This window comes from Marmota flaviventris, chromosome 19, assembly GCF_047511675.1.
Source record: "Marmota flaviventris isolate mMarFla1 chromosome 19, mMarFla1.hap1, whole genome shotgun sequence".
NCBI lineage: Eukaryota > Metazoa > Chordata > Mammalia > Rodentia > Sciuridae > Marmota > Marmota flaviventris.
In genome coordinates this window covers 37,513,643-37,540,498 of record NC_092516.1, presented here as the reverse complement: position 1 = coordinate 37,540,498, position 26,856 = coordinate 37,513,643, and the positions used below count along the sequence as shown (strand labels likewise).

Here is a 26,856-nt window from a genome sequence, read left to right as displayed (position 1 = left end):
CTCAGGGCCTGGTCCAAATGCCTCAGCAAAGCCTGCATGTCCTTCCCCAACCACCATAAGCCTCTGTGGCCCTCCTGAGCCCTGTGGTCCCCACCACACCGGCCCATTGTGTGCATCTGGCTCAGGGCCCTTTGGACATCCTTCCACACCTTAGAGTTCAGGAGCAGTCCCAGAAGCTGCCAGCATCCCTGGATCAGGGCTCAGATAAAGCATGGAGTAGAACGCACCCCATGCCAGCGTAGATCAGAGAAAGAGCAGTGTGCGTGAAGCGTAAGCAATCTCAAAACATGGTACACCAGACAGAGGGTATAAGACACACTGCTTGGAAATGACAGACAAAAAACTCAGGGTGTCAGAAAACAGTATCGAAAGGACAGAAGAAATCTTGGCACAAGTTTAGCTTTGTGCTAAAGAACTTGGTAAGAGCATGAATGCAAGAACACAGAGCTCAGAGATTTAAAACCAGGGAGAGCTCAACAGTTCAGCAATTCCTTCAAGTTCCCTTTTCTTCTGCTAAAATCGAGTAAGTATAGTATTTAAAAAATCAAAATAGTACATCTCTGTCTGTTCATATTCACACTCTATTATTTTTGTGTGGTATGTGCCTTCCTCCTTTCCCTTCCTCCTGTTCTTCCCTCCTTTCATCCATACACTCATCCATTCATCCATCCTTCTATCCATCCATCCATGTGACCACTACTTCATTCATCTACCTACCCACTCATCTACCCATCCATTCCTCCACCTATCCATGCATGCATACCTCCATCTGCTCACCAAACCATCCTTCCACCCATCTTCTATCCACCTGTCCATCCATCCATCCATCCATCCTCCATCCTTCTTCCATCCATTCATGCATAAATGCAGAGTGAGATGTCTGCCATGATATTTATCAAATACCAAAGCAGTTATTTGTAAGTAGGGAATGGTGAACAAGTGTAGCTACTCTGTTTTAGAAAATGTTAGATTTCTTTAAAAAAATAAACACAGTATCATTTCTACAAAATAAATGGCCAGAGAGTCCTTCCGGTTGAATATGGGAATGAAACAATCAGAGTGGGATGACCCTGTGCAGGCAGGAAAGGGAAGAGCCACTGGCCTTGGGAGGAGGAAGGACTTGACAGGGAGCAGAGTCAGGAGGCTGCCATGCTCAGAGTGGGGTCCTGCAGGCCAAGGTTGGGTGTGTGAGGGGACATGAGTAGGAAAGGTGAGAAAGGCCCTGGTTTCAAATGTAAGGGGAGGGGAAAAACATCGTTTGGATAAGAGGGAGATGAATTCTCAAGTGCTTAGAAAGTATCTCCCAGCGCCAGGCTCTCAATTAGCTGCTTCTTACAGCTACATCATGTCTGGAGAGACTGAGGAGCCACAGCCGGAAGCGGTGCTGACAGGGCTCGCCTGACGGACTAGTTGCAAACACATGAGAGGAATTTAGCTCAGGCTTAGTCATGATGCCAGGGGTAGATCCTCTCATTTGCAAGGATTGGGCGTCACTGTGAATCAGCCTTAAATGATGACTTTAACACACAGTCAGTGGTTACTCTGTGGTAATGGGAAGCTACCAGCCGCCTCCACAGACAGCCCTTGGGTCGTGCGCAGTGGCATGAAGTCCTTGGGGAGGGGTCCCAGTGACAGCCTGACCTACTTGGGGTTTTAAATCACTGTGGGAATGTCAAACAACTCTGATGGGGGTCAAGATGCATGGGGACTGCATGAGGTGGTTCAAGACGTGGTGGCAAAGGTGCGACGGAGCAGGCACCCCAGAGCCCCTCCAGTGGGTGTTTCTAGGCTGATGTCTATTATTTATTTATTGATGGCACTGGGGATGGAACCCAGGGCCTAGAGCATACGAGGTGAGCACTCTGTCACTGAGCTACACCCCCAGGGCCTTAATGCTTTATTTTAGATGCAATTTCAAATCTGTATGTATGGTGTCTGGTCAAACTGCTTATTAGTCAGTGGGCCATTGACAGTTTCATCCACATGGATAAAAAGTCCTCGTTTTTAAGTTGGCCAGACATGCTTTCTTTTTCGTGGTCCTGTCTTTGAAAAAATGAAGTAGTGCCGGGTACGGTGGCACATGCCTGTCCACCCAATGGCTTGGGAGGCTGAGGCACGAGGATCGAGAGTTCAAAGCCAGCCTCAGAAAATGTGAGGCACTAAGCAGCTCAGTGAGACCCTGTCTCTAAATAAAATACAAAATAGGGCTGGGGATGTGGCTCAGTGGTCGAGTGCCCCTGAATTCAATCCCCAGTAACCGTCCCCCTGCCCGCCCTCCCGCCAAAAAATGAAAGAGCATCAAACTGGCTTGACTTTCAAGTGTGTGTTTGTATTTGTGTGTGGGTATCTGTTTGCATGTGCGTACATGTGTTCATGTGTTTTGTGTATGCGTCTTTGTGCATGCGTGTTTGCATTGTGCATACACATGTGCATGTCTGTATGAATGCAGGCATCTGTATGTGGGTGTACGTGTTTGTGCATGTGTGTTGCATGTGCTGTGTGTATGTGTGCACATGGCCCGTGGGGATGGCTGGTTGGGTCTCCTGCCTTGCTGCAGGGCCTGGTGCTGTGGGAGGGCTGAGGACGTGGAGGGAAATGGGGGCAATCCCCAGGTCTCTGTTGGTGACCACCGTGTGGCTTGTGATGATCACTTGATCAGGAGCGGATTGGGGTGAAGGGACGTGAGAACTGGAAGGAGCTGAGCTGGAGGCCTCCGTTGTGTGTGTGACAATGTCCAGTAGATATTTAGAGGGATGAGCAGGTCGGGGCACTGGGGACACCTCCATTAACCGGGGAAGGGGCTGAGTGCCAGGAGTAGAAGAAAATTCAAAAAGGAAGGAGGCGCGTGATCACTCGCGAAGGGCAGCAGGTGGGGAGCGCTGGCACAGTGCGGCGGAGGGGCGGGTCTGCGGAGGGGCGGGCGGGAGGCGGCTGTTAGCAGGGAGCCGCCCTTTTCATGTATTATGCGAGCTGTGCCCCTACCCTGCCCACGCGGCCTCTCCGCTTTCATCCCTTGGAAGCCGGGCCTGGGAAGGGAGAGGCCGGGAGAAGAAAGCCCCCAGGCTGGGCCCGGTGAATGGCCGCTCAGGAGCCTTGGCACATATAGGACCTTTCCTTTGAATCCCGGGCTGTTCTGGGCTTAATTAACGAATAGCTCAGAGGCACCCCCTCTCCTCATTCAGAAAGGGACACAGCACCATGGAAACCTCATCCAGATTCCTTGGCGGGCACTGTCTAATGGGGCCACCCCTCAGCGCTGTAACTGGGCCCAGCCCGCAGGAGCCCTTGGGAAAGTGCTGGCTCAAGGCCATTAGCTGGTGCTCATGAAGCCGGGCCAACCTGTCCCTCATCCTCATCATTCATATTCTGAACCCAACATCAATGCCAAAAGGAACTAGGGCTTCAGACTCTTCTTTTTTCAATGTCCCCCGAGGACTTGGGAAAATGTCATATTTGAACCTGTCTTGGAGCTGGGCATGGAGGTGCACACACCTGGGATCCCAGCTATTGGGGAGACTGAAGTAGGAGGATGGCATGTTTAAGGCCAGACTTGAACTTTGTAAGTAAGACCTTGTCTCAAAAAGGAATGGGGATGTGGTACAGCGGTAAAGTACTCCTAGCTTAAATCCCTGGTACCAAATACATAAATAAAATAAAAATAAAAACGCCTTGGCTAGGACCTGGGGTTACTCTCTCCAGGTCTTTACCAGCATGATTCTTCCAGGCCAAGCTGGAGAAGATTCCCAAGAGCACAAAATCCAGTGGTAGGAATGGGCAGGGGATTGTGTGTGTGCAAACGTGTGAGGGTAAGTCACTGATGTCCTCTGTGTTCATTTAGACCCTGAGGCTTGACGGGAGGCCTTACTTTCTTCCTTCCCTCAGCTCCAGCTGGGCCGAGGCTGCCTTGCTCTGCTCCTAGACCAGTTCATAGGCAGGTTGTCGGTGGCTGGGTGATTGTCCCAGCACTGTGCATCCTAGTCCCACCGGCTTCTGCAGGCCCGGCCAGCTCCTCTGTAAAGCAGAAGTTCCCACATTTGTCAACTGGACACTCATGTGATCTGGGTACAAAGATGACCTCAGGCAAATGCCAGAACTAGCACACAAGTCCCTGGGTTTCAGACAAACCAGACCTGGAACTGGACGACAGGGAGGGCGCGGTGGGAAGGGAGTCACAGACGCACCTGGCTGCTCAGCAAAGTATCAGACAACAAAGCGCAGGTACCAAGTTGGTTCTTTTTGGCATGGCCATCTGTGTTTGTAATTATACTCTCCCTGTTCCAGAAACCACGATTAGGCAGAATCTGGAGAAATTCCCGCACGACACATTTTTATTTCTTGATGTTCAAGTTCCTCACTCGTGTCCAAGGAACAGAAATTTAGAGGGATAGGGTGTCCATGACAACTCAGAATACCCACGTGGCAAGGAGCGACTCTCAATCCCCAGCCCCAAAGAGGACCCAGGTGAAATGCCCGAGGCACAGGAAGCTGGGGCTCCTGCGGCGGATCACCCCCTCTTAGGGGCATGTACAGAGAAACAGCAAGATTGCATCATGGGAAGCAAGGGCAATCTAGACAAATGCCTCCCTTACAAAGGCCAGGAACAAGTAGCACAAGAAATGACAGACTTACTCTTTCCAAAAGATTCGCAAGGAAATTATGTGTGAGGTGTGAGAAATTCTAAATAAAACACTCCAAAGATCATCAGATCAACTCCCAAGTCCCCTGAGCCATCTTGAGAGTTCCTTTTCAGCCTCCAGACAGTTCCTCTTGGGTACTTTCCAGGCTCTGGGGTTCCCTGCTTGGGGTAGTCAGCCTAGTGTTAGTGCTTCCAGGAGGCCCCTGGGGAGGTGGGGTGGTGGGATCCTTGAGAAACCGCATGTGCCCATGGCACCGTCTTCCTGTTAAGTCTCCAGTGCTCAGATATTTTCTGTGCCGAGCATGAACACTGCTTCTAACACCCAAGGAGGAATTTCAAAATTAGTTTAGACAGGTTATAATGGAATTTTTATTTAGATCTTGAAGGTTACAGTGCTTTCCACAGAAGTTATTTATATCTTTAAAAGTGAAGCAAAACTGCTGGGCTTGGTGGATCTGAGCTAGGATGGTCTTTTTCTAATGCAACTGGTCTTTTTGTAGGGAAGGATTCTGGTCCATCTGAGGGACAGAGAGCACAGTCCTCACTTCCCTCATCAGAAGACAAGAAAAGACATTCACCAGCCAGAACATAGCCGTCATATGTGGTCAGGGTCATTTGTCCAGAGGCCTGCACTAATGCACGGGCTCACTCGAGCCAACAGTCCCTAATATGTCACCTACTTTGTCCAAACACCAGGCTCTGGGCCTGGGGATGTAGCCCTGGTTGGCTCCGCCTACCAATCTTGCAGTCAGGTCCCCATGGGTAGAGGGCTGAGGGGCTGGGAGGCTGGGGTCTTGCCTTCCCTGGCCCCTCTGCTACTCCTTGGTGGACTGCTCAGGCCTGCTCTCCATACTGCATGTCTCTCTCTGGGGTCACACTCCCCACAGAAACTTGCTGCTGAGTTCCCCCGAAATGCACTTGCCACAGGCTGCACCCTGTGCATGTGCACCTTGTCTCCATTTGGCTAGTTCCAGGGCAGCCTAGTTGGTCCCAGCCCCTTCCATTAGCTGCGTCTGGTGGGTGGAGAGCCATGGTACCACCTGGATTCACCTCTGTAAGTCATCTGGCATCTTCAGAAGGGCACCCCCTACCCCAAGTGTCCTAGCCAAGGGACAGCATCCTGGAAAGGTCCTGCCAGGGCTGTGTCCCAAGCCAGCCAGCCTCCTGTAAATCTTTGGGAATACCCAAGTCCTCCAGGCAGTGCTGCTGTGAAAATGAGCAGCAGGGACAGGGATCCGCATGGAGCATGCCCCTGGTCCAGCACACCTGCAAGCACCAGCTCAGGTCAGCAGGTGTGGCTGCCACCCACACAGTGCAGCCAGGTCTAGATTTTCACTTCTCCTGTTAGAGGGCACAGGATGGAGAAAGTGTCTTTCTTTTAAAGCTGGACTATCTACGCAGCCTGTAGCGGCAGGTAGTTTTGCTACTGTTCAAGTTCAAGGTGATGTGGCGGTGTTGCCGTGAAGGTCAGGGTTGAGCCCCTTCCTCTTGCACTTTTGCAACAAAGGGCTCTCTCCATGGCTGTCCTGCTACCCAGAAGGGGGCGGTCTCCTCGTCCTTCACAGGAAGGTGGAGTTCAAGGCTGACCTGGCTGCTGGCCCCTTCCCCTCCTGCCCAAGCCAGCAGCTCCTGTCCCCACCATCTCAGAGCCCAGGCCTTGGGCCATGGGTGCCATGTGGCACAGCAGCCAGGCAAGCAGTCCCAGCAGAGGACTGGGTGACCAGTTGAAGCTGGTGGCTGAAGACAGACTTGAGGTATTGTCACTTACTGAGGTAGCTTTAAGACGGAACATTTGCTTTTAATTGATCAACAATGCTTACCAAAATAGACAGGACAATGTACATATTTACAATTCTCAGGGCGTTTTCTTGGAAAACTCAAGCCCAGGGGCTGCTTTTGACCTCCTTGGCACTGCCCCTTGGCCAGGCCCCTTACAGTTCACATAAATGGGATGCCTCGAATGGGCAGCCCTTGGCCATGGGCTGGGGTACCCTTCTACCCCCAGCAGCCTCTCGGAGGTACAACAAGCATAGGCTTGTTCACCAAACCTGAGGCAGGGACGTCCCTGTCAGAAAAAAAAATCTCCTTCAACCCCATAATCTAGAACTCAGGCCACTGGTCCCGAGGAGTGAATGATGTAGAAATGCCCTCCTTTAATGGGCCACCTGGGTCCAGCAGATGAGCAGGCACCTTGGGGCCACCTGTGCTGCCTCCTGCACTCAGTGGGTGGGTGTGAGGTTCTGAAGGAGGGTGCAGTCTGCTAGGGAACACACCTAAGGGGATCCAGTGAAGGAGGTCTACAGAGGGCTCATGTCAGACTCAAGGTCAGTCAAGACTCCAATCAGTTCAGTGGGAAAAAGAAAATGGATTCAGTAGTCCACAGTCCAAATACAAAAAAAAAAAAATTACAACAGCCAGGCCCCTGGAGCCATGTTTCTCTACTCACCATGTCAGCAGAGCCCAGGTGGAGAAGGCACTGGGCACCAACCTGTGTGGCACACAGGTCCTCCAGCCTCACTCAGCCCCGTCACAAAGAGGCAGGGAGGCCCTCATGCTCTGGTCAGCACAGGCTCCAGTCCCTGCTGGCCCTGTTGGAGCCAAATGCAGCCCAACTTCCCAGAGATCACACTGGAAAGCTGCCATGTTCAAGAGCACTGGCTGTTCAGTTGTGTGTGGGGGGGGCGCACCCAAGGAATGAGACTGTACCTAAAGGTAAGACCCCTAGGTGCCCCCATCAGTTTGGTCCAAGAAGGAGCTTTCTAACATCAGATCCCTCCTAGGACAATGGCCAGCCCCAGGTGGGAAGTTCCCCAGTGGCTGGCGCTGAAGCAGCCCAGTCTGCAGGGATTCTGAAGAGTGGACTTGGGCTACTCAGGGTCTGGACACTCTCAAAACCTTGTCCAAGCCGAGGCTCCTAATTTTTGCCACCAGCAAGGGCTAATTTCACAGATGAGACCCAAACTGTGGGCTCCTCAAGGGAATTCCACAGCGCACACCTCAGCCAGCTTCTGTGGGGTCACCAGGTCGGCGTGCTCCACCCCAAGGGTAACGGAGCTACCTCTAGACCCCAAACGAGACTTGTCCCCACCCGAGACTTTGCTTTCTCCAGGATGACAGGCCTGTCTTCTTACCCTGCTTCCCTGAGGATGACCCTGGAGGCTAAGGCACCTGCCCTGGTGACAGAGCGGGAAGCAGCCACCTGTTTCTTCTGCAAAACCAGGTGTGGCGCTGCTTCTGTGATCATTCTTTTCTACTTTCTAGTGTCTGTCCACTCACGAGACTCCACCCAGACTCCTTCCCAGGAAGGGCAGCTCTAGGCAGCACCCAGGGTAAGGAAGAGGGAGAAGGGGACCTGCGGGTGGGAGCTCACTGTGGGGCCCTGGGATCTGCAGCTCCTCACTGGCTTAGAAGTGGCTACATCCTGTTGTGGAGCTGGGGAAGCCTGGCTCATCCGCAAAGGTGCAAGGGTGCTTCCGCTGGACCCCCGGGGCCAAGGTTGGTTATGGCATCCAGGATGAGGATGGGTGGCATGCCCCGGACTCCTGCTGAGGTGGCTCCTCACAGGTCAAGGTCAAGGTCAAGGTCCGGTGTAGGTTGTTAGGAGAGCATCATCTTTACAGAGCTCCTTGGCTGTCCCCAATGCAGGGGGAATAGGCCTGTGGGCACCGAAAACCACTTTGGTTGCTGTGGCAGGAGGTGGCAGAGCAAGGTGGCTCCCTGTGCTTCCCCAGAGAGGAAGAGAAAGGCTGTCAGGATTCCTCCAACAGACCAAAGAGCAAAATACAAGGAAACTGATGGGATGCGGAGATGCAGGGGGGATCATTCTTTCTCTAGGAAGATAAATCATCTTTCCAATTTAGTTATGAATTCTCTAGAATGTGCTTTGTCCTTTAACCCTACCTAACCTGTCCCTGGCAGCTGTCACCATTTGGAGACAATGGCCAGGGACCTAGAACGGGGAGGGGGTTTTCTTCGTGGGCAGAGGTGGCATAAAGACAACATCATCGGAGTCATCAGAGTTGATGTCATCCAGGGCTGGGGGCTTCACGGGCTGCAGGTCCATGGAGGAGGACCCAACTGAAAAAAAGAGGAGTGAGGTCAGCCACGCCAAGTCACAAGTGGCTCTCTGCTTAGGGCTGCCAGCCAGCATGGACACACTACACCACCAGCACCTCCTGGCAGGCAAGCCCAAGGTCCTTCCCAGGAGGAGGGAGCCAAAGGCCACGTACACACTGCCAGAAAGCCCTCTCTTACTTCCCAGCTCCGAATCCTCAACTTGAAACATTTGTGAAAGGAACTGGACCCTCCGTGGGGGCCAGCCCTGGTGTAGACAGGGCTAACAGCCACCTGGGAGAGAACCAGGTTCCTGGCTCAAGGTGTGGCTTCGGGATGAGGCAAAGGGGCACTGGTGACTGTGAGCGCCCCATGTAAACGCTTCAAATCCTTATTCTCTGCTGGAAAGAGGCGCCACCTCCAGGCTGAGTGGGGACAGACAGGACGGAGGGCTGCCACTGAGGAAGGGGCGGTTCCCACCACAGCTGAGCCAGGAGGCTCCTCAGAAAAGAGCCTTACTCTCACTACTACTAAAAAGGGACCAGCCGCTGTCTTGAGATTTAGGAACAGGGGAGTTTAAGCAACCACGAGCAGATACCAGAACTGTGGCAGATTTTTTTTTTCCCTGCAACTTTCAAGAAAAATTAATATGAAAGTGAAAAATTATGAAGTTAAAAACATCCATTTTCAAGGTTATTTTCATCTTTTTTTTTTTTTTTTAAACACCATCAGGTCAAACAAAGGCTTGACTTATACTTCACACAGACCCGTGGCCTTAGGCCAGTGGCAGCGGAGCACCTGGACACGACCTGAGATCACACTCTCGGGCAGGTGGGTGAATCTGCCTCTTCAACTTCACTTACATTTAGCAAGAGAAGGAAAGGGCAGCACCAATGAACACTTCAGCCCTGATCAAATAATCTAAAGGTCGCCAAACACCAGGTCTGAGAATCAGCATAAAACTGGGCTTTGAGAGAACAATTTAAAGCCTTTTAGGCACAGAGGGTTACAAGCAGGCTGCTGGCCTTTCAGGCTTCGGTGCCTGCATGTCGTTCCTGAAAATCCCGGGGCTGCTGATCTTTGCTCACTCAGCTTAGCAGATGCAAGTTTTGGAGAGAATGTCAAAGTCCAAAGTGCTCCAGCTCTAACAAAGCCACGGAAAAATGGCTCCAGTGGGTGAAAGGCAACTGCAGATATGTTTCCAGGCTGAACGTGGAGTGAGATTCTCAGCTGGGTAGCAGCTGTGTCCTGTCCCCTCCGAGACATGCCTCCTAATGTGCTTCCCTCCCTAATGTGTCCCTGGGGAGGGAAGGGGCATGCCTACCCAGAAAGAGATGGCCGGCTAAGAGCACACAGGCCACCAGGCCTGGGAAGGCTCCGACTTATGGCCTTATCCTTAAGTGCAACTATTCTGTCATCAGAGAACGAGGGTGACCGCGTGGGAAGGTACAACCTCACCTGCCATCAGCCCTCACACTTACCGGCGTGGGGCTGAGCGCCTGTGGGCTCCTCTGGCTCATCCTCTGCAACCTCCTCACCGCTCACTTGGCTCTTCTCACCTGAAGAGGCAAATTGGACCCACTGCACATAAGGCACTGCGTCCTGTCACCGACTGGTGACCCGTGCCTGTTTCTACCTTGTCATAGCAAGTGCCTACTCTTTTCCACCCACCCTTCCTGGTTCCACCGGAGGCCTAGGAGCTAAGTGCCACGACTTCCCTGTGTGAGGGTGTCCGGGGACACAGGACCCAGCAGGCTGTGCTCACAGTTAAGCTTTGGACTCCACTTCCCTGCTGGTGACGGCCCCCAGCCTCCCACTGCCTTGTCACTCCCGCCAGCTCTCCAGCGGTAGAGGCTGCCACTGTAAGCAGTTGCTGCAGGTCTGCACTGAGCGTGGGGCAGGACTCAGGCTCGTCGATGTGGGGGCTGAGAGGGATTTCCCAGCCGTCTCTGCACCACTGTCCACTCTGCACATGAGAAAGTCCGGGGCCTGTAGGGGTCATCCTCAGGGTGGGCGGAGCAGGGGCACAACAAATAAACAAACAGAACAGACAAGGAGGGAAACCCCCTAACTCAGGCTGTAGCTGAGGAGAACGAGGACACAAAGCTGGGCACGCAGAGTGGACACGTGGTCAGCAGAGCTGTGAGCAAGGAGCTCCTGTGAGCAAGTGCCCCGCCAGGGAGGACACTGGAAGAGGGTCTTCCTGGTTTCCGGGGTGGTAGCCACCATGTGACAGCCTCCCTTGCCTCCTCACCTGCCCAAGCTGCCTACAAGGTGGCTACTCTTTTGGCTTAACCCCTGGAGGGCCCGCGGCCCCTTGTATCTTTACCAGGAGAAGCCGTCCGGGAGGGTGGGGAGGTCTCTGGGTGCGTGGCTGGAGCAGCTCTGCTAGGTGCGGAGGTGGCTGTCCTTTCACCGCCGGAGCTGGAAGACAGAAAGACCTGGGCCTGGACAGTGCTCACCAACTTGCCCGGGCAGTTGTCCCACCATATGGACACTGTGCTCTGGCCATGCCCAGGGCCCTGAAGAGCCTCAAACGTCCTCAGGCCCACACCGAGGTCAGGCCGTGCAGGTTTATAAGCTGACTGCAGCCATCTTCCTGCCCCCTCTGTCTCTGGTTCCCAGTGAACATGACCACAACACATAGCCGCCCACCTCCTGGTCTGCTGACGGCCCCGGGATGGTGGCCAACCTAAGCCAAACCCTTGGCATGTCCTACACCACGTGGTTGCGAACTGAGACTCAGACTTGTCTGGCTCTCCTTTGTGGAGAGAAGCTGCACACTCAAAAGCAATGGATAGCTGCCATTTTCTGCCACACAGCACAGGGTCCGAGGAGGAGAATGATTGTGACTACAGGGTGGGACAGGGGAGCAGCACGCCTGCCTGGGGTCCCAGACCCTTCACACTCTGCAAACACCACCTTTGTGAGCTGACCAAAATGGGCGCTCTAGCAGGGATGCAGGGACCCAGTCTGTCCTGTGTGGACGGGTGGCTGCGGGAGGGTCCTGGCAACACCTGTATCTTGCTGAACTCTGGGATCATGTTACGTTTTTCTTTAAAAAGGGATGGTGTGTTAGCCCAGGCTGACAACCGTTTGCCAACTGATGGTTGCCCTGCCAAGGTGGCATGGACCCCTTCATCTTGTTTCCACCCAGCACCAAGATGCACCTCTAGGAAGCCCTCCTGCAGAGGGCCAGATCCTGTGGCCCGCGCCATGGCTGTGAGGAATTTCCCAGAAGGTCTAACTCTTGCCATGGCTACAGGCCAGGACCTGGCTCGCAGACAGCAGGCACTGCACCAGCTCACTGCCATGCCCCTGCACTGGGCTTCCCCCATGACACAGCACGGCTGCGTACCTTGACCCCCACTCACCTGGTGAGCTTGGCCCGAGCCAGGTGTCCCCGGAGTACAGACTGGATGGTGGCGATGGCCTCCTCCTGCCCTGAACTGCTCTCAGCCTGGGTACTGGGGCTTGGGACACAGGGTGTGGACAAGCTCTGCAGTATAATAACAGCAGGGAGAGAACAGTTTGGAAAGCCCTGCCTGCATGGCTCTGTGCGCAGCAACCAAGCATGGGGGGGCTGAACAAGTGCCTTCTCAGTGTCCCCCATTATTGCTGTCCTAATCAGATTCCTGCTTGTAGGGTGTTCATTTTGAAACTCTGGAGATTCTTAAATAAACATCTTCTTTGCTGAGGAGGGGGCCGACAGGGGAGCATAAACCTGTACTAGCACCTGGCTTCACTGCGAGGCAAATGTGCCACTTGAGTCTCCAGACCTCAGACAATCTGGCCTCTAAGGTGGAGTCCACCGGGGCCAGCACCAGAGGTGCCGCAGCTGGGCTCACAGGCTGGAGTGTGGGGCACACCCACCCGGCACGGCAAGACAGTGGGACAGAGCCCTGAGTGAGCTTTCCTCGGCTGATGAAGCACGAGAGAGGAGGCGATGGAGAGAACTGGGCCTGTGTCCCACCACCTGGATGTTACCTGCTCTGGATCGCCCGGCAGACCTGGAGATTCTGAACCACAGGATTTGCTCAGTAACAGCTTTGTTCGGGCTAGATGTCCCCTGAAAACTGCCTGGAGCAAAGTGGCCGCCTGTCAGGGAAAAAAGGAGGGAGAGGAAAACTTTAATTTCCCTGGAAGATGGTGGGGAGGGTAAGGAAGATTCTAGAAGGAAAAGTTGTACGGGCAGAGGAAACGCCTTCCTGTACTACTTGTGTAACCGAAAGAGCAGCTCAGAGTCTTCTCCCTCACTCTCCCTTCCACCCGGAAGAAAAGGCTCAGGCGCCTCACGCTGCAGGGGACAGAACCACTGTGGGACACGCACAAGCCAGATGCTAGGTGGACCCGCTGCTGCGGCATCAGCCCATGCTTCACACAGACGCGTTTTCAGGATGGGAGAGTTTACTGTTTCATCTATATTATAGGCATCTTCTAAAAACCACAAAGATCTCCAGAACAATCGCAAGGGACCTACTTATCCTTTGGCCTCAAAACTAGTGATTTTCTTAAGAGTGAGCACAGGTGTTCCCAAGGCCCAAGTTGAGGCCCTGCAGTTTTGGGGAAGCACTGGGTTTCCAATGACCCTGCCTCTTGCCTGGTTGAAACTCTCCCGTGTGGCAGAGCACTCGCTGCTCTCAGAACACTTAGGAGAATGACAAGCCAGCGTGAGAGGTCTAGATGCTCTGTAATGACTGTCAGGACAAGACAAGCCCTTTCGCTTTTTCTTGAAGGCGAGGTGACGGAAACGTCATACACACAGACTAAGGTGCGAGTATGCAAGGGAAGGGGAGAGGCCACCAGTTATGAAGGATAAATAACCCACTGAAGTACAGCAACCACCCAGCCGACCCAGGAGCCTCACAAGAAGTACTGCCGGTTGTCAGGTGACTGCACTGGCTGTAAATGAAGCCATCCAAAGACTGAGGGAAGGCACGGGAGGATCCTCTGTGCCCTAAGCTTGCATGTGGTGACACAGCCCTTGCAGTGACACTATAAAGTGGGTCTCATCGTCATCTTACTTCAGAGACAGCACATGCTCAGCCTCCCACGGGGTCCCTGGATCCTTCCCTTGCTCATTCATTAAAAACACACTCACTGAATCCTTCCACACACAGCTTTCAGGGACATCTAGTATGCGCAAAGCTGTTATCCAGCAAAAGGTGGTTCACAATCTCAGGCCCTGTTCTAGGAACTAGGGATCCAGTGGTGGACAGACAGGAGGGCCCTACCTGCAGGGAGCTAGCGTCCTAGGGGAAGTGTCACTGCCACATGCTGTGAGAAAGTTAACCCAGGGCATGGGGCGGGAGTGATGGGTGTGGGCACTCAGGAAGGGGCTCTGAGGACCTGCCTTTCTAGCCCAGTTCTGAAAAAAGTGAGGGGCAAGACTGAGGGTGGGGGGAGGCTCCTTCCTGGCAGAGGGCGCAGCACACAGGGCCCCTGTGGCAGCAATGTGCCAGACTCAAGGTGCGCCGGAGGACACCAGGCTAGAGGGCTGGCGCATGGTCAGCACGCAGGTTGGTAGGAACAACTCTGGACTTTTCTAAGTGAGACAGGAAGATAAGGCATGGTACTAGCTGACATTCTAAAACATTTGCCTGGCTGCTACAAGGGATTAAATCATGGGGGGCGGAGGGGAAACCATTGCTACGGCCTAGGGGTCTGGGCTATGGCAGGAGCTGCAGACCAGGGAGAAGAGGCCAAGTTTTGTTCACTTCGCAGGCAGCTTTAGGTTTGGCTGGATCGGAAGTAGGATGCTGGGGAAAGCGGGGGACAAGAGCTTAATGCCTTTGTCCCAGGCAAGCAGGTATATGGTGGGCATCGTGTCTGAAGATGAGCAGTGCCGGGGGAAGAGCAGGTCTGGAGGTGAAAAGTGAGAGAGTTCCACAATAACCTGAGGTGGTGGAAACCAGGCCTGCGGGGGGCGGGGGGGCCCTGGGGTGGGGGAGGAGCCTGCTGGCTGGGAGGAGGTGGGACTCTGCAGGGTCCTGCTGCCCTTGGGTGCTGGAGGAGGGTCAAGGCAGAAACACTGCAGACCCTGAGATGAGAAGTACCACCAAGAAGAAACCCAAGCACCAAAGGCTCAAGGAGGTCAAGTCTCAGGCTGATCCCTGGGAAAGACCCACTCTGGGTTGAGCAGCTGGTGACTGCTAGACAGGGACAAGTGGGTTTTAAAAGGGAGGTGAGCAACTGCAGAGCTGGAGTTTGGGGAGGCAACGAATGAAGACAAGTTAGAGGGGAGCAGGCCAGGGAGCACTTCCCATGTCTGCATCCTGATGGAACCAAGCCGCACAGGAGGGGACTGATGGGCATGGGGCCCTGGCTGCTGCCAGAAGTGAGCCCCTGAGCCCCTTCCAGCGCCCAGGGAGCTGGTGGCTTTCAGTAGGAGCCTGGAGCCTGGTAGTGGGAGGAGGATGAGGAAGGGCTCTTGTGTTCTTATATTTTGAAGTTTTTAAAAAATTTGTAAAGTACACATCAAGGGTACAAGGCAGTGGCATTAACTCCACACACTGTTGTGTGACCACTGCCTTATCACTCTAGATCTTCTCCCTCATCCCACATGGAAATCCTGGGCTGTCAGCCATCACTTCCCATCCCCTACTGCCCCTGGCCCTGGCAGCCAATGACCCACTTTCTGTCTCCTTGGGTCACCTGTTCTGGACATTTCTTGTCACGCAACGTGTGGCCTGGCTTCTGACTGAGCTCATGTTCCTGGTGTGCTAGGTTGCTGGGCGTCATATCCCCACCAGCAGAGCACCAGGGCTCCACCCTCCCACCAGGGCTTCTCGTTGTCTAGTTTTTTGACTGTGGCTGTCCTAGGGGTGGAGGTGGCCCGGCTGTAGCTGAAGGACTCCTGACAACTTTTGTTTCTCAGTGGGATCAGAAGCAAGATGATCAGCTGAGAGTGGGGGCAGAGCTGGAGACAGCTACAGAGTACAACATGGGGGTTTCATGGACTCGGGGTGAACTGACGAGGGGGCCCTGGGCAGTGCTGAAGGCTACCTGGCCGGGGTCACGTCATGTGCTTTCCTCCAGTCGTTCAGGGGGGCAAGGGCAGAGAAGGCAGGACGAGGACTCCCCAGGGAAGGGGTCTACAGGAAAGTACGATGACCCTGAACCACAAAACAAGGCAGTCAAGGCATAAGCAGGGTGCGGCAGGCCAGGAAGGGGGGGCAGCCAGCGCGTCAAAGACCACAGGGCAAGGGGAAGGCAGGGCCTCAGAATTGTAGGTACTGTGGGAGTAACAGAAGACAGGAGCAAAGCCAGACAGTGACATTTGAAATGGCCATCACAGCTGGTAAGGACAGGGGAATGGCTATGGAGTGGGGCTGGCCAGGAGGCAAGGATGGCACCATATGAATAACTGGGTTGAGGATGGAGAGGCCAGGAATTGGGTACTGATGTGGCACTTGGTGTCCATGGCTGAGGACAAGAAGGGACCTTCCTAAATGTGGAGTGGCAGGCCACTCTGGCAGTCCAGCACCTGCTAGCAAGGGGAGCTCCTGCCACAAGGACCTGGACCTGAACTGTCCACCTGAAGCCTCGGGTGCCAAGCCTGCAGCATGCCCAGGGTGCTACTGCAGATACGACGCCAGGAAGTCTGGGAGGGTCCCACTGCTATTAGGAGCCCCCCACTGAGGCCTGCACTTCGCAGGGCACAGCCCTGAACACAGCATCAGCTCTCTGGCAAGGGTGCCTTTCCAGAATGTGGGTTGCGTACGGTCAGTTTTTCTGCAACCCACCCAGGCCACCTGCTGGGCTGTCTGACGGATCAGGTGAGCTAACAGGGTTTCAAGGACAGCAACTTCATAGGAAGCACAGCCCCAGGAGCCAGGCAGAGCTTTGGCTGCCTGCTGGAGCACCTGGCAGCCAGGCAGCATCAGGGCTCAAAGTCCTTGCCCGGATCACCTCATCGAACTGCTCAGCCCACAGAGTAGCAGGAAGAAGCCAGCGGGAAGTCCTGCAGCCAGCTGCCCATCCTCAGGGCTGGAGGCTGCAGCCTTCCCCACAGCCCAGATGGAAAAACACTGCAGTCCCAGAAGGGCCAGAGAGAAGGAGGAGAGGCAGAGAGGCAGTCCAAGTCTTGAACAAGGTAAAGGTTTATTTTTCTCAGTGCATTACTAAAAAGGGGTTGGTGGCTCAGACCCTCACTGCTCTCGAAGGTTCTTAACATACCCCATCTTATTGCTGACCTCCCGTCTAGCTTCTTCTCACTGCTCTGTTAGCCACATGGACATCAAGCTCCTCGTCCCTGACAGCTCTCCTGCCAATGGTGCCCCTTTTGTCCCTTTTCCCCTGGTCCCTCGTCACAGGAACCCTCCTGGGCTATAGGTTGGCAGTCCTGACCCTTGCCCTGTCCCGAGTTCTACCTCAGCTCGTCAGATTGCTTGACACAGACTGATAAGTGAAAGTGTACTGAAAGAATGAACTAATGAATGAATTTGAAAGTGTAAAATTGTTCCAATAAACACCCAATGTTTCTATTACTCAGGCATCCCAAGTCTAATGTTGGTTTGGTTTGATTTCCTGAAAACCAGGACTTGATGTGTCTTTGAGTATCCCCTTGGTTACTGTGCTCCAAAGTCAAGACAGGTTATTTCAAATTGGTGAAATTAACTTTGCTTACCTCATTCAGGACAGCCTTTTTTTTTTTCTGAAATAAAATTTAAAAAATGAATTAACATGAGAAGGATGAATTCCTTACAATAGTTTCCATCCTTAATCTTGCTCTGCTCTGAGTCAATAAGAGCTGAAAATAGTCACTTCTGACCTTAATGGCTGAGTCGGCAAGTCCAGCCCTGTACAGGAAGGCACAGGAGCCAGATCAAAGGGCTCCCAGGGCTAATTCAGGACCATTTGAATGATAAACAGAATAATGTCTATAATTAATTTTTTTAAAAGACTGAAAAAATAAAGGGTGTTGAGTCCATAGTTACATTCCTCCCAACCCTGAGAGGGAAACAGACAGGGAGAGTCACTTGATCTGCTGAAGGTGACCATCAAAACAACATCTTACTCTGAAACTGGCATTTCCTTAATACTTGAAGGGAAATAACTAGGGACTGTGCTGTCTGCTTAGGAGGATCGGGAACAGGGGAACTCAGGGCAGTGCAGGGGTCCAGCTGCCATCCGCTAGGCCCAGAGAGTCCCTGCAAGTAGACCTGAAGAAAGGAGAGAAGGGGCATCTCGGGCAGGAAAGCTGGCAAGAGCTAGGAACCGCAGGTCCCCCGTGTTGCTGGTGGGGAGCGTGGGAGGAAGCATGGAAGGCAGGTCCGTGCACCGAAGAGGAAAACCCTGCTTTACAAAGTAGAAGGATGAGAGTGGGAAGACACTGCTCTTGGAAATCATCTGACAGGAATCAACACAGTCTTTCCAGTAGAACTTCTCACTTAGGAAATAGAGGGAGGGAGGAACAAATTAAACAACACCATGGGAAGCAATCAGATCTGAGATGTGGAACAGCCGATAAGGCACTGGGGCCTGTACTCTTCAAAAAGAAAATGTCTTTAAAAAGAAAGAGAAGGCCTGAGACCTAACCAACCAGTGAGGAGCCCAATCCAACCATGCCTGGATCTCAGCTTGAAACTGACAGCTAGGAATGGCTCCTGGCACATTTAGGGAATCTGAATATGAAGGACCCAACATAGAAAATTATTGTTATATTCTTAGGTGCAATAATGGTATTGTGTGCCAGGCACAGTGGCACATGCCTGTAATCCCGGTGGCTCAGGAGGCTGAGGCAGGAGGAAAACAAGTTCAAAGCCAATCTCAGCAAAAGCGAGGTGCTAAGCAACTCAGTAAGACCCTGTCTCTAAATAAAATACGAAACAGCACTGGGGATATGGCTCAGTGGTTGAGTGCCCTAGAGTTCAATCCCCAGTACTCACCCTCCTCAAAAAAAGATAATGGCATTGTGGTTAAGTAGGAAAATGTCCTTCTTAGAAGATATGTGCTAATGTTTCACATCTGAAGCTTTCTCTCGAGTGTACCTGGGGAAAATATTATATATATATATATATATATATATATATATATATATATATATATATATATAAAAATAAATATATATATATATATATATATATATATATATATATATAAATAAATATATAAAATATATGGCTGAGTATTAACTACCCTTGAATCCAGGTGCTGGCAAGATGAGTCCAGTATACTGTTGAATATTGTAAGTTCTTTTCACTTTTCCATAAGTTTTGAAAAGTCTTAATAATAAAAGCTGGGAAGAAAAAAAGATTTCAAGAGGCTTCAATGGCCTACTAGAACCAAGGTCTTGTGAGATGCAGGCAAGGACAGAAGGTCAATTTGTTTGTTCAATTGGGGGAAAGGTGATAACTTATTTTTAACACTAGGTAGACCTTTTGGAGCACCTAAGCTCACCTGAGGACACCAATGCCTCTTAAGAACTGCAGTCTCAGTGGTAGGGACCCCTGAAGAGCCCCCCAGGTGCTCAGGAGAGAGCGCTTTTCCTCCCTCACCCAAGGGGCAGAGAGGAATCTCACAGCCTGTTATGGATGGGCTGTCTGCAGAGCTGCCCATCAATGAAGACCCTCCGTATTCCCGATAAGATGGACCACTCCTGCAGGCGCTTCCTCCCAGGGCGCCCCTGAGGAGGGCGGGCTGTGGGTAAGTTCAATTCTCCACATTATTTGTGTCCATGAACTGAAGCGCTCCTGAGCTCCTGGATGCAGTGCTCAGGGCTGGCAGGGGTGCATTTCCGGGATGTGGCTGCATGCACAGCTTTTTGCAACCCACCCAGGCCACCTGCTGGATTGTATGACAAACCAGGTGAGCTAACAGGGTTCCAGGACCCACCATTGCCTTGTTTCTGTGTAGCAAAAAAATGGAATCTGTTTACCCTCCAAGGAGTAGCCACAGTGATCTTCCTGGAGACTCCCCTCCCCCTTCGCCCTTCCTGTGCCTCTTCCTACACATCAATTGCACCAGCCTGGTGCCCGGCACAGAGGCCAGTGCCAGTTGACAGATCTCATGAACAACTGAACACTTTCTGCAGTTGGGCAAACAGCCGGGAGCATGAGCGCCAGGCCCTCTGGGGAGAGCTCACCTTGTGTCTGTGGGCCTTCCAGCTGGCCTGCAGCGTCCGGGCAGCAGCCTCTCTCCTTCCATCAGAGCAGGGGATGGGGGACAGGGGCTGAGGGCAGCCCTCCGGCCCAGAATCCACTTCAGAGTCTTGCTGAGAGTGCCTGTTGCTGGGAGGGGGTGTGCAGAGCTCTCCGCAGGCCTACAGGAAATGGAAGGTGGACGGGCTGGTGCAGGGAAGATCTTGTAAGGGCCTGGCAGGACATCACCTGGCAGACGGCAGGCTGCACTTACGGATGAATCTTATTCGTTCTGAGGAGGACCTGTTCCCGTACTGCCCACCACACCCTCGACAGATGCCCGGTAAGCATGTGGGCCCTGGACTCGTCTGGAAGCAATCTCCTAGGAGGAGTCTATCCTGCCACTGCAGCATCTGCAGGGAGCTCACCCACAGATGGCCACACACTTTCCAATAGCCATCTGTGACTTGAGAAGCACCCCTTTCAGGGCTGGAGTGTGGCTCAGTGGCAATGCTGGCCTAGCAAGGGCAAGGCCCTGAGCTCAATCCCTAGCACTTCGGGGGGAAATTACCTAGCTTTCTGCAGTTCTTTTTTGGATATTTTTGAAGTTGAATATTATATTTTGACAATGATGTTTCTGGGATTACAGGTAAGATATTTCTAGCAAGGCTTTTGATACAAAGAAACAGGAATTGCTATTGTGACCATTAAAATACCACTGATTTCTATCATGTATGGGTCCAATTTATTATCCACAAGGACAATTCTCAATAAAAATTAAAATACTGAACTATTTCTCTGACATCTAAAGCTCAGTGGAGAAGCCCATCCGTGCAGAAGGCCCTCACAGAGAGATGTGAGCTTCCGGCCATGCATGTGCAGCCGAGATGCCTGGTGCATGCATGTGGCCTGGTGCATGGCCCAACAGAATCAGCAGGCCACTAGGTATAGAAACCAAGCCTTTTACTTTCCGTATTATATGATGCTGTGACATTTGGGCCTGCTGACCCTGGAGAGAGGCGCCACTTCCTAGGGAAGAAGGACTTCCCTGTGAGAAACTTTTCATATGCAACTCACCAAGCCCAGCCCACACCACCACCTAGCTCCCTTGTGTGACCCTCATGCACCAAGTTAGTGTTCCCTGCCCCCTAGCATCCAGGGCCAGGTACCCACGAGAATTGTTCAACCCAGCCAATCCTCACCTGCCCTTGCCTCACCTGGTCCTGCCTAGAGCAAAGGCCCTGGGCCATACTTTACTGCTGCCTCTTGCCTGTCCCCTGTGCCCCTATGCATCCCCATGTGGCACGCCTGCTCCCGTTTCTAGGGGTGTGTGAGGGTGGACCTCTGTGACAGTCATTCATGTCTGGGGGTCTCACCATGCCTGACCAGACAAATCCCGTACATCAGCACAGCCACCCATCACTGGGCTCTCTGGGTGTGCGTCTCGTCACCTGGGTCCACATGCTGCCACCTAGCTGTAGTGTTCTGAGTTGTCCCCTGAAAGGGCCTCATGGCCTCCCTTGACCCTGACTCATTCTCAGACCCTCATTCCAATCAAGTGAGGTGCAAGTCTGTCACATATTTCATGCCAATGTGACCAAAAGGTAAAATCAGCCACTTAGAAGATGGAGGAGCAATGACTCCAACAACTCTGGGCAGATGGCTAAAACAAAAATGGAGTTTGATATGCATATAAATTTGGTGAGGCACTGCTTTGTTTTAACCTACAATTAACCATTCTCCCAGAATGGCTGGGAGCAGACACCCTTACTCAGAACAACACTGACCTTCCAGTTAATGCCACTCTCTTCCTTTTCTTTAAAATGGATTTTTTTTTTTTTTTTTCTGATACTGGGGATTAAACCCAAAGCATCATACATGCTAGATAAGTACTTTACCACTGAGCTACACCCCCAGCCCTTGTAAAACCTTATTTTGAGGCTGGCCTCAAACTTGTGATCCTCTGGTGTCAGCTTCTCGATGAACTGGGATTACAGGCAAGCACCACCACACTTAGCCAAAACGAAATGCTTTAATAAGCAGGAAAGAAGCAAAGCTAATTATGCTTATGAAGAAAAACCCAGCCAGGGATGGTAGCACATGCCTATAATCCCAGTGGATCGGGAGGCTAAGAAAGGAGGATCATGAGTTCAAAGCCAACCTCAGCAACTTAGTGAGACCCTGTCTCAAAATAAAAAATTTAAAAAAGGGCTGGGAGGTGGCTCAGTGGTTAAGTGCCCCTAGGTTCAATCCCTGGTACCAAAAAAGAAAAATTCAGACAAAAGAAAGGGAAGAAGTGCTTATAACTCCACCGGAGTAAAAGCTAATTCTGGCAGTACTTTCAGACATACTTCTAAGTAAAATTTTTTTTTTTCAGTAAAAAGAAATCTATGTATCTACATATATATGCTTTTGGGGGGCGGGGGTTGTTTCCATCAAACAGGCCATAGGCATCTCTCATGTCATAACTGAAGACCCACTTTATTCTTTGTACTGACTGCTCAATACTGCACCGATGGGGACACGGCCAGCTCACGAATGAGCAACACACCGTGCTCTTGAGTTTGCTGTGGCTCCTCACTACTGCAGAATGGACTGCAGCCAGCACCCGTCACCGCCTCTCTGCAGACTACAGTGATGCCTTCTGTGGCCCCAGTCTCGGCGAGGACAATGGGAAGCCTGGGATCCTCAATGTGCTCCTGTCATGTGCAGGAACACAAATCTCAAGGTCATATAAGAAGATGCCAGAACAAAAACATTGAACGAAATTTTGACACCAAGTGAAGTCTCCTAAAGCCTGAGCTGAGAGAGGTGTGGTAACAGATTAAGGATATAATTCCTGGAGAAAAAGAACTTCTCTGCCATCTTACTGGTGTGGCCTCTCTGTGCTGAATAGAGTTAGTGGAAAATTTAAATCCCAATTACTGGGAAGCAACAGACCCTGCAGTACAGATCTCAAAGCAAGCAGGTGGCCCTGGAGTCTGAAGCTGGATCCTTCTGAGGTGTCAACACATGAGTCAGGAGGGACAAGCAATTTATACCAAGGCCTCCTTTCCTGATTTATCTGTGTCTAGTTATTGTACAGAGAGGAAACTGGTGCTATTGGTCTTCTGTGTTCAACCAAGACACTAATAACACAAGAGCACACACTTGGTTTTCTCCATTTTGAGGATTTACAGAAACCCTGAGCAGGCCAGAGACAGAGAGGTGCACACACAAAGCCTCTTTCCGTCCCCACAGTCTGCGGGAAAGGGGTTCCTCCCTAAGGGATGTATGACTTTGAAAGTTAACAACGGGCAAAAACCCTGACGTTTCTTTATTGCTGAGCACCTCTCGGGGGTCAGGGCTACAGAAGTAGCCAAGTAACAAATCAGTTAGTCCTGTAGCCTCCCTGGTCCCCAAGGGCACTTTACTTGCAGAAGAGGTTTCAGTGACATCCTGTGCATGACACAGATCAGAGAGGCACTCAAGCCCAGCATCACACACAATGCCCTAGGTATACCACCAGACAAGAATGAGAGTCTAGGAGAACACTCAGTAGAAGCCTGTGTCCCTTGGGGTGGGCAGTGTGGCAATCAGATGAGTGGATGAACCATGAGGGTGCCCAGAGAGTGGGAAGGGACAATGACTCTGTGTTACTTAGAACATTATCCAGAGCACTGAAAAAACCTCCACAAATGCATGCCCTTGGGGACAGCACAAATCCACATGCTCTGTCTGAGCAGCAGCAATGTTTTCACAAAGGACTGAGATGGACTCTCGCTGTTCACGCAGCACACACACTGCCGGTAGGGTGTGCCACAGTCACGGTTGCTGCACAGCCTGCCTGGGCCCAGCTGGCACACACGCAAAGAACCACGGGCTTCCCCCAGCTGGCAGTGCTGTGGTGTCTGGATTTGTAACTGAAAATGTACTGAGCAGCTTCTCCAAACTCCCTTTCAGTTTGCCTTCTGCTCTTGAGCTGGCTTTGAATGAAAAGACCCTAAAATTAGAATCCAGCTAAGTAAACCAGCCTTGGAAGAGGAAAGCCAGTCCAGATCAAAACCAAACAAAAGCCCCTTTATGTTCCACAACCAGCAGGTGACAGTCCTGCAGGCCCATCCTCCCGGAGGCCAAGGGAACCGCCACCTGCCAGCCTCTCGCAGCTGACACTGGTCCTGCTGCAGCAGGTCTGGGGCATTCCAGGCCCTGCTCAGGTCTGTGGCAGGCAGAAGAAGGGTCACCGGAAGGGACTGCAGAAGAGGCTGCAACCTGGGCTCGTTTTGGACCCTTCTAAATCACACTGGCTTCATCCACCACACATTCACGTGACAAGCCCTCTGGAGCAAACAGTGGCCACGGGATTTTAACACCTAAGTTATTCCCTTTTAGACTGAGTCAGACCACACCTGCCATCTCAAGAATCCATGCATTGGGAAAAGATTCATAAGGGGGTAGAAGTGCAGGTAGCCCGGGGCTAACAGGGACAGAGCCACCTAGCTGACCCCTGGGTCAGGGAAGGGCAGGTGACCCTCACATGCCTGCCTCAGCCACAGTTGTCTCCTTGTATCCATCTAAATGGGCAAAGAGGGTCAGTGGCCAGGTCCTCACCACACTGTCACTCAGCACCACATGAGCCAGAGATCAGGGATAGAAGGGAAGAGGCCTGGGTCCCCCAGAGAGTGCAGCATATTTTGGACTTGCCTTTTGGGCCTCTGCAGCCTCCTTGATATAGTCAGAGAGCCCCTGCTACAGAGCTGAACTTGCCGCATGCTTGAGGTCTGGAAGATCTCTCACCAGCCCAAATGTCCAAGACCCAACACCAGTCTGAGAGGTTAATCCACTGACCAGGGGTCAACCATAGCCCCTAACTTCTGTACACACCACCCACATCACAGACATTGACTAACAGAGGTAGGACGGCCAACATCACAGTCAGGAAAGGCTCTGGGCGTGAGGATAAGCATGTGTGTTGCTGTCAGCTGAGAGTCCCAGTGCCCAATGGGAGATGAAGCCGTACCTCGCGAGTCACTTCCATGGGAGCGCTGGGCTCCTCTTTCCTGGTTTCTTCCAGTTCTTGACACTTGTTGGTGAGTGTTTGAATTTCCTCTCTAAAGTGGAAAAAGAAAAGATGACACCTCATGAGTCACTATGTGACGAAGGGCCCCTGCACAACTCAGCAGGAAGTTCTGTGCAGAGACAGATGCTAGACAGGATACAGAGAGCCCACGACCACCTCCCTGGTGCACCAGAAGCCCCACTGCAGGGGCTTCTAATGTGTCCCCCAAGCTGGGAGCCTTGTAGGGGTGGGGCTGGGGATCTTCAGGGTCAGCCTGATCCCCGAAGCATCGTCAGAACTCTGAAGAGTAGCCATTGCACGCAGCATGTGCGAGGCCCTGGGTTCAAGCCCCAGCACCACACACTAGAAACAAACAAGAAGAAGTCATAGCGTGAACCATGAACAGGAAGTTATAGCGTGGAGTTTTTAATAAACAATGTGAATATTTCCTTACTACAGATGCTAAAGTCAAACAACTTGCTTCTGGGCACCTGCCTTTTCAATTGAATTTTGGCTTCTGACAGTCTGAGTTATATTTCTCCTGAAAAGAAAATGTTCTACTTGCTTCAATAATATGTACCTTGTTAATTATCTTCAGTGCTGAACATTCCCATTTAGATTCTAATCTAGTTTTCTTATATTTTAAAAAATTGAGCTCTTTGCTTCTTGGTTGCCATTTTCTGAGCTGCTGTCCTCCATGATTGATGTGCTGCCTCACCTTGGGCAATGGAGTTGGCCGTCTGTGGACTGAGACCTCTGAAACCTGCCTGCCAAAGAAAGTTCCGCTACTCAGCACTGGAGAATACTGACTCCCATCACATTACCACCATGAGGACGTTAGACAGTCCAGAGGAGGTGTTTGGTATAGGCATGCTTGCATATCTGTGGGAGGTTGGTTCCAGGATTCCCAGGATGCCAAAATCCACAGATGCTCAAGTCCCTTAAATAAAATGGCAATATCTGCAAATAACCTGTGCATATCCTCCTGTACCTTTTCAATCATCTCTTGGTCACTTATAATACACAAATGTTCTGTAAAAAATTGAGATAAGATTTGTAATATAAAATTCATTATTTTAAAGTGTATAATGAGGTGGTTTTCAGACTATTCAGAATGACAATCATCACACTAATTCTAGAACATTCCAGGCACCCCCATAAGGACCCCATGCCTATCAGTGACCATTCCCTATTCCCTTCTGCTGTGCTCATGCAGTCCTCTCTGCTCTGTCACTGGGAGCTTCCTGTCTGACACTTTATGTAGATGGATGGCACTGCTGGGGCCTGTTCCAGGTCCCTCCAAGCTGCAGTGTGCAGTGCTCCCTTCCTGGCTCCTCCTATGTGTGGCTTGCCCTTGGGCTGCTCATCTAGCAACAGCCGGTGCAGGTATGGGCGGTTGCTTCCTGGCTCTGGTGACAGTGCTATTATGGAGGAGCCTGGGAGGCAACTCCCTGTGGCAGCAGCAACGTGTGGGTTGGAGTGAGAAGCCCTGGCCCAATCCGAAGGGGCAGAAGTGGCAGAGCCATGGTGCGACAGAGGCAGCACTGATGGAGAGCCTCTTCCCAGAATTTGGGTTTCTATTCCAAAGGCAAAAGAACACCTGGAAATATCTCAGGGAGAAGTATGGCCTTTGCAAAACCCTCTCTGAGGCTGTGCTGAGCCCCCACTGGGAAAGGCTGGCATGCAGAAGTGGGTGGGTCCTCTGTGAAATGTATCACCTACCGCAAAACCTGCTCATGCTCTTGCCTCTCCTGCTTGCCTTCCCTCATGCTCTCCAGCTCCTTCTCCAAGTCGGCCTTTGCTTGAAGCAGCTGCTTTACCTCCACACTGAACGAAAGAACCAGAGACATTTCCACCCTCATTAAAACCAGAGGCTGGGGCTGGGGTTGTGGCTCAGTGGTAGCGCGCTTGCCTAGCATGCATGAGGCACTGGGTTCGATTCTCAGCACCACATACAAATAAATAAAAGAAAGGTCCATCAACAACTACAAAATATTTTAAAAAACAAGAGGCCATCAAGGCAGGGGGTTGGCCTCCTTCCTTAGGAC

At 52.0% G+C, this 26,856-nt stretch overlaps 1 protein-coding gene across 1 annotated transcript in view; it reads right to left on the bottom strand.

Moving 5' to 3' along the window:
• Positions 1-4,981: 4,981 nt before the first annotated feature.
• The window catches only part of Iqce (IQ motif containing E), a 49,250-nt gene continuing 27,375 nt past the window's right edge, over positions 4,982-26,856 (bottom strand). Inside the window, exons 14-22 of the mRNA XM_027919854.2 lie at positions 26,531-26,635; positions 24,770-24,860; positions 19,776-19,952; positions 17,319-17,345; positions 12,677-12,787; positions 12,064-12,188; positions 11,019-11,113; positions 10,171-10,248; positions 4,982-8,713 (exon numbers count right to left, since the gene is read on the bottom strand). Of these exons, the coding sequence (XP_027775655.2) occupies positions 8,586-8,713; positions 10,171-10,248; positions 11,019-11,113; positions 12,064-12,188; positions 12,677-12,787; positions 17,319-17,345; positions 19,776-19,952; positions 24,770-24,860; positions 26,531-26,635 (937 nt within the window). The 3' untranslated portion in view covers positions 4,982-8,585. The remainder of the gene's footprint in view (positions 8,714-10,170; positions 10,249-11,018; positions 11,114-12,063; positions 12,189-12,676; positions 12,788-17,318; positions 17,346-19,775; positions 19,953-24,769; positions 24,861-26,530; positions 26,636-26,856) is intronic.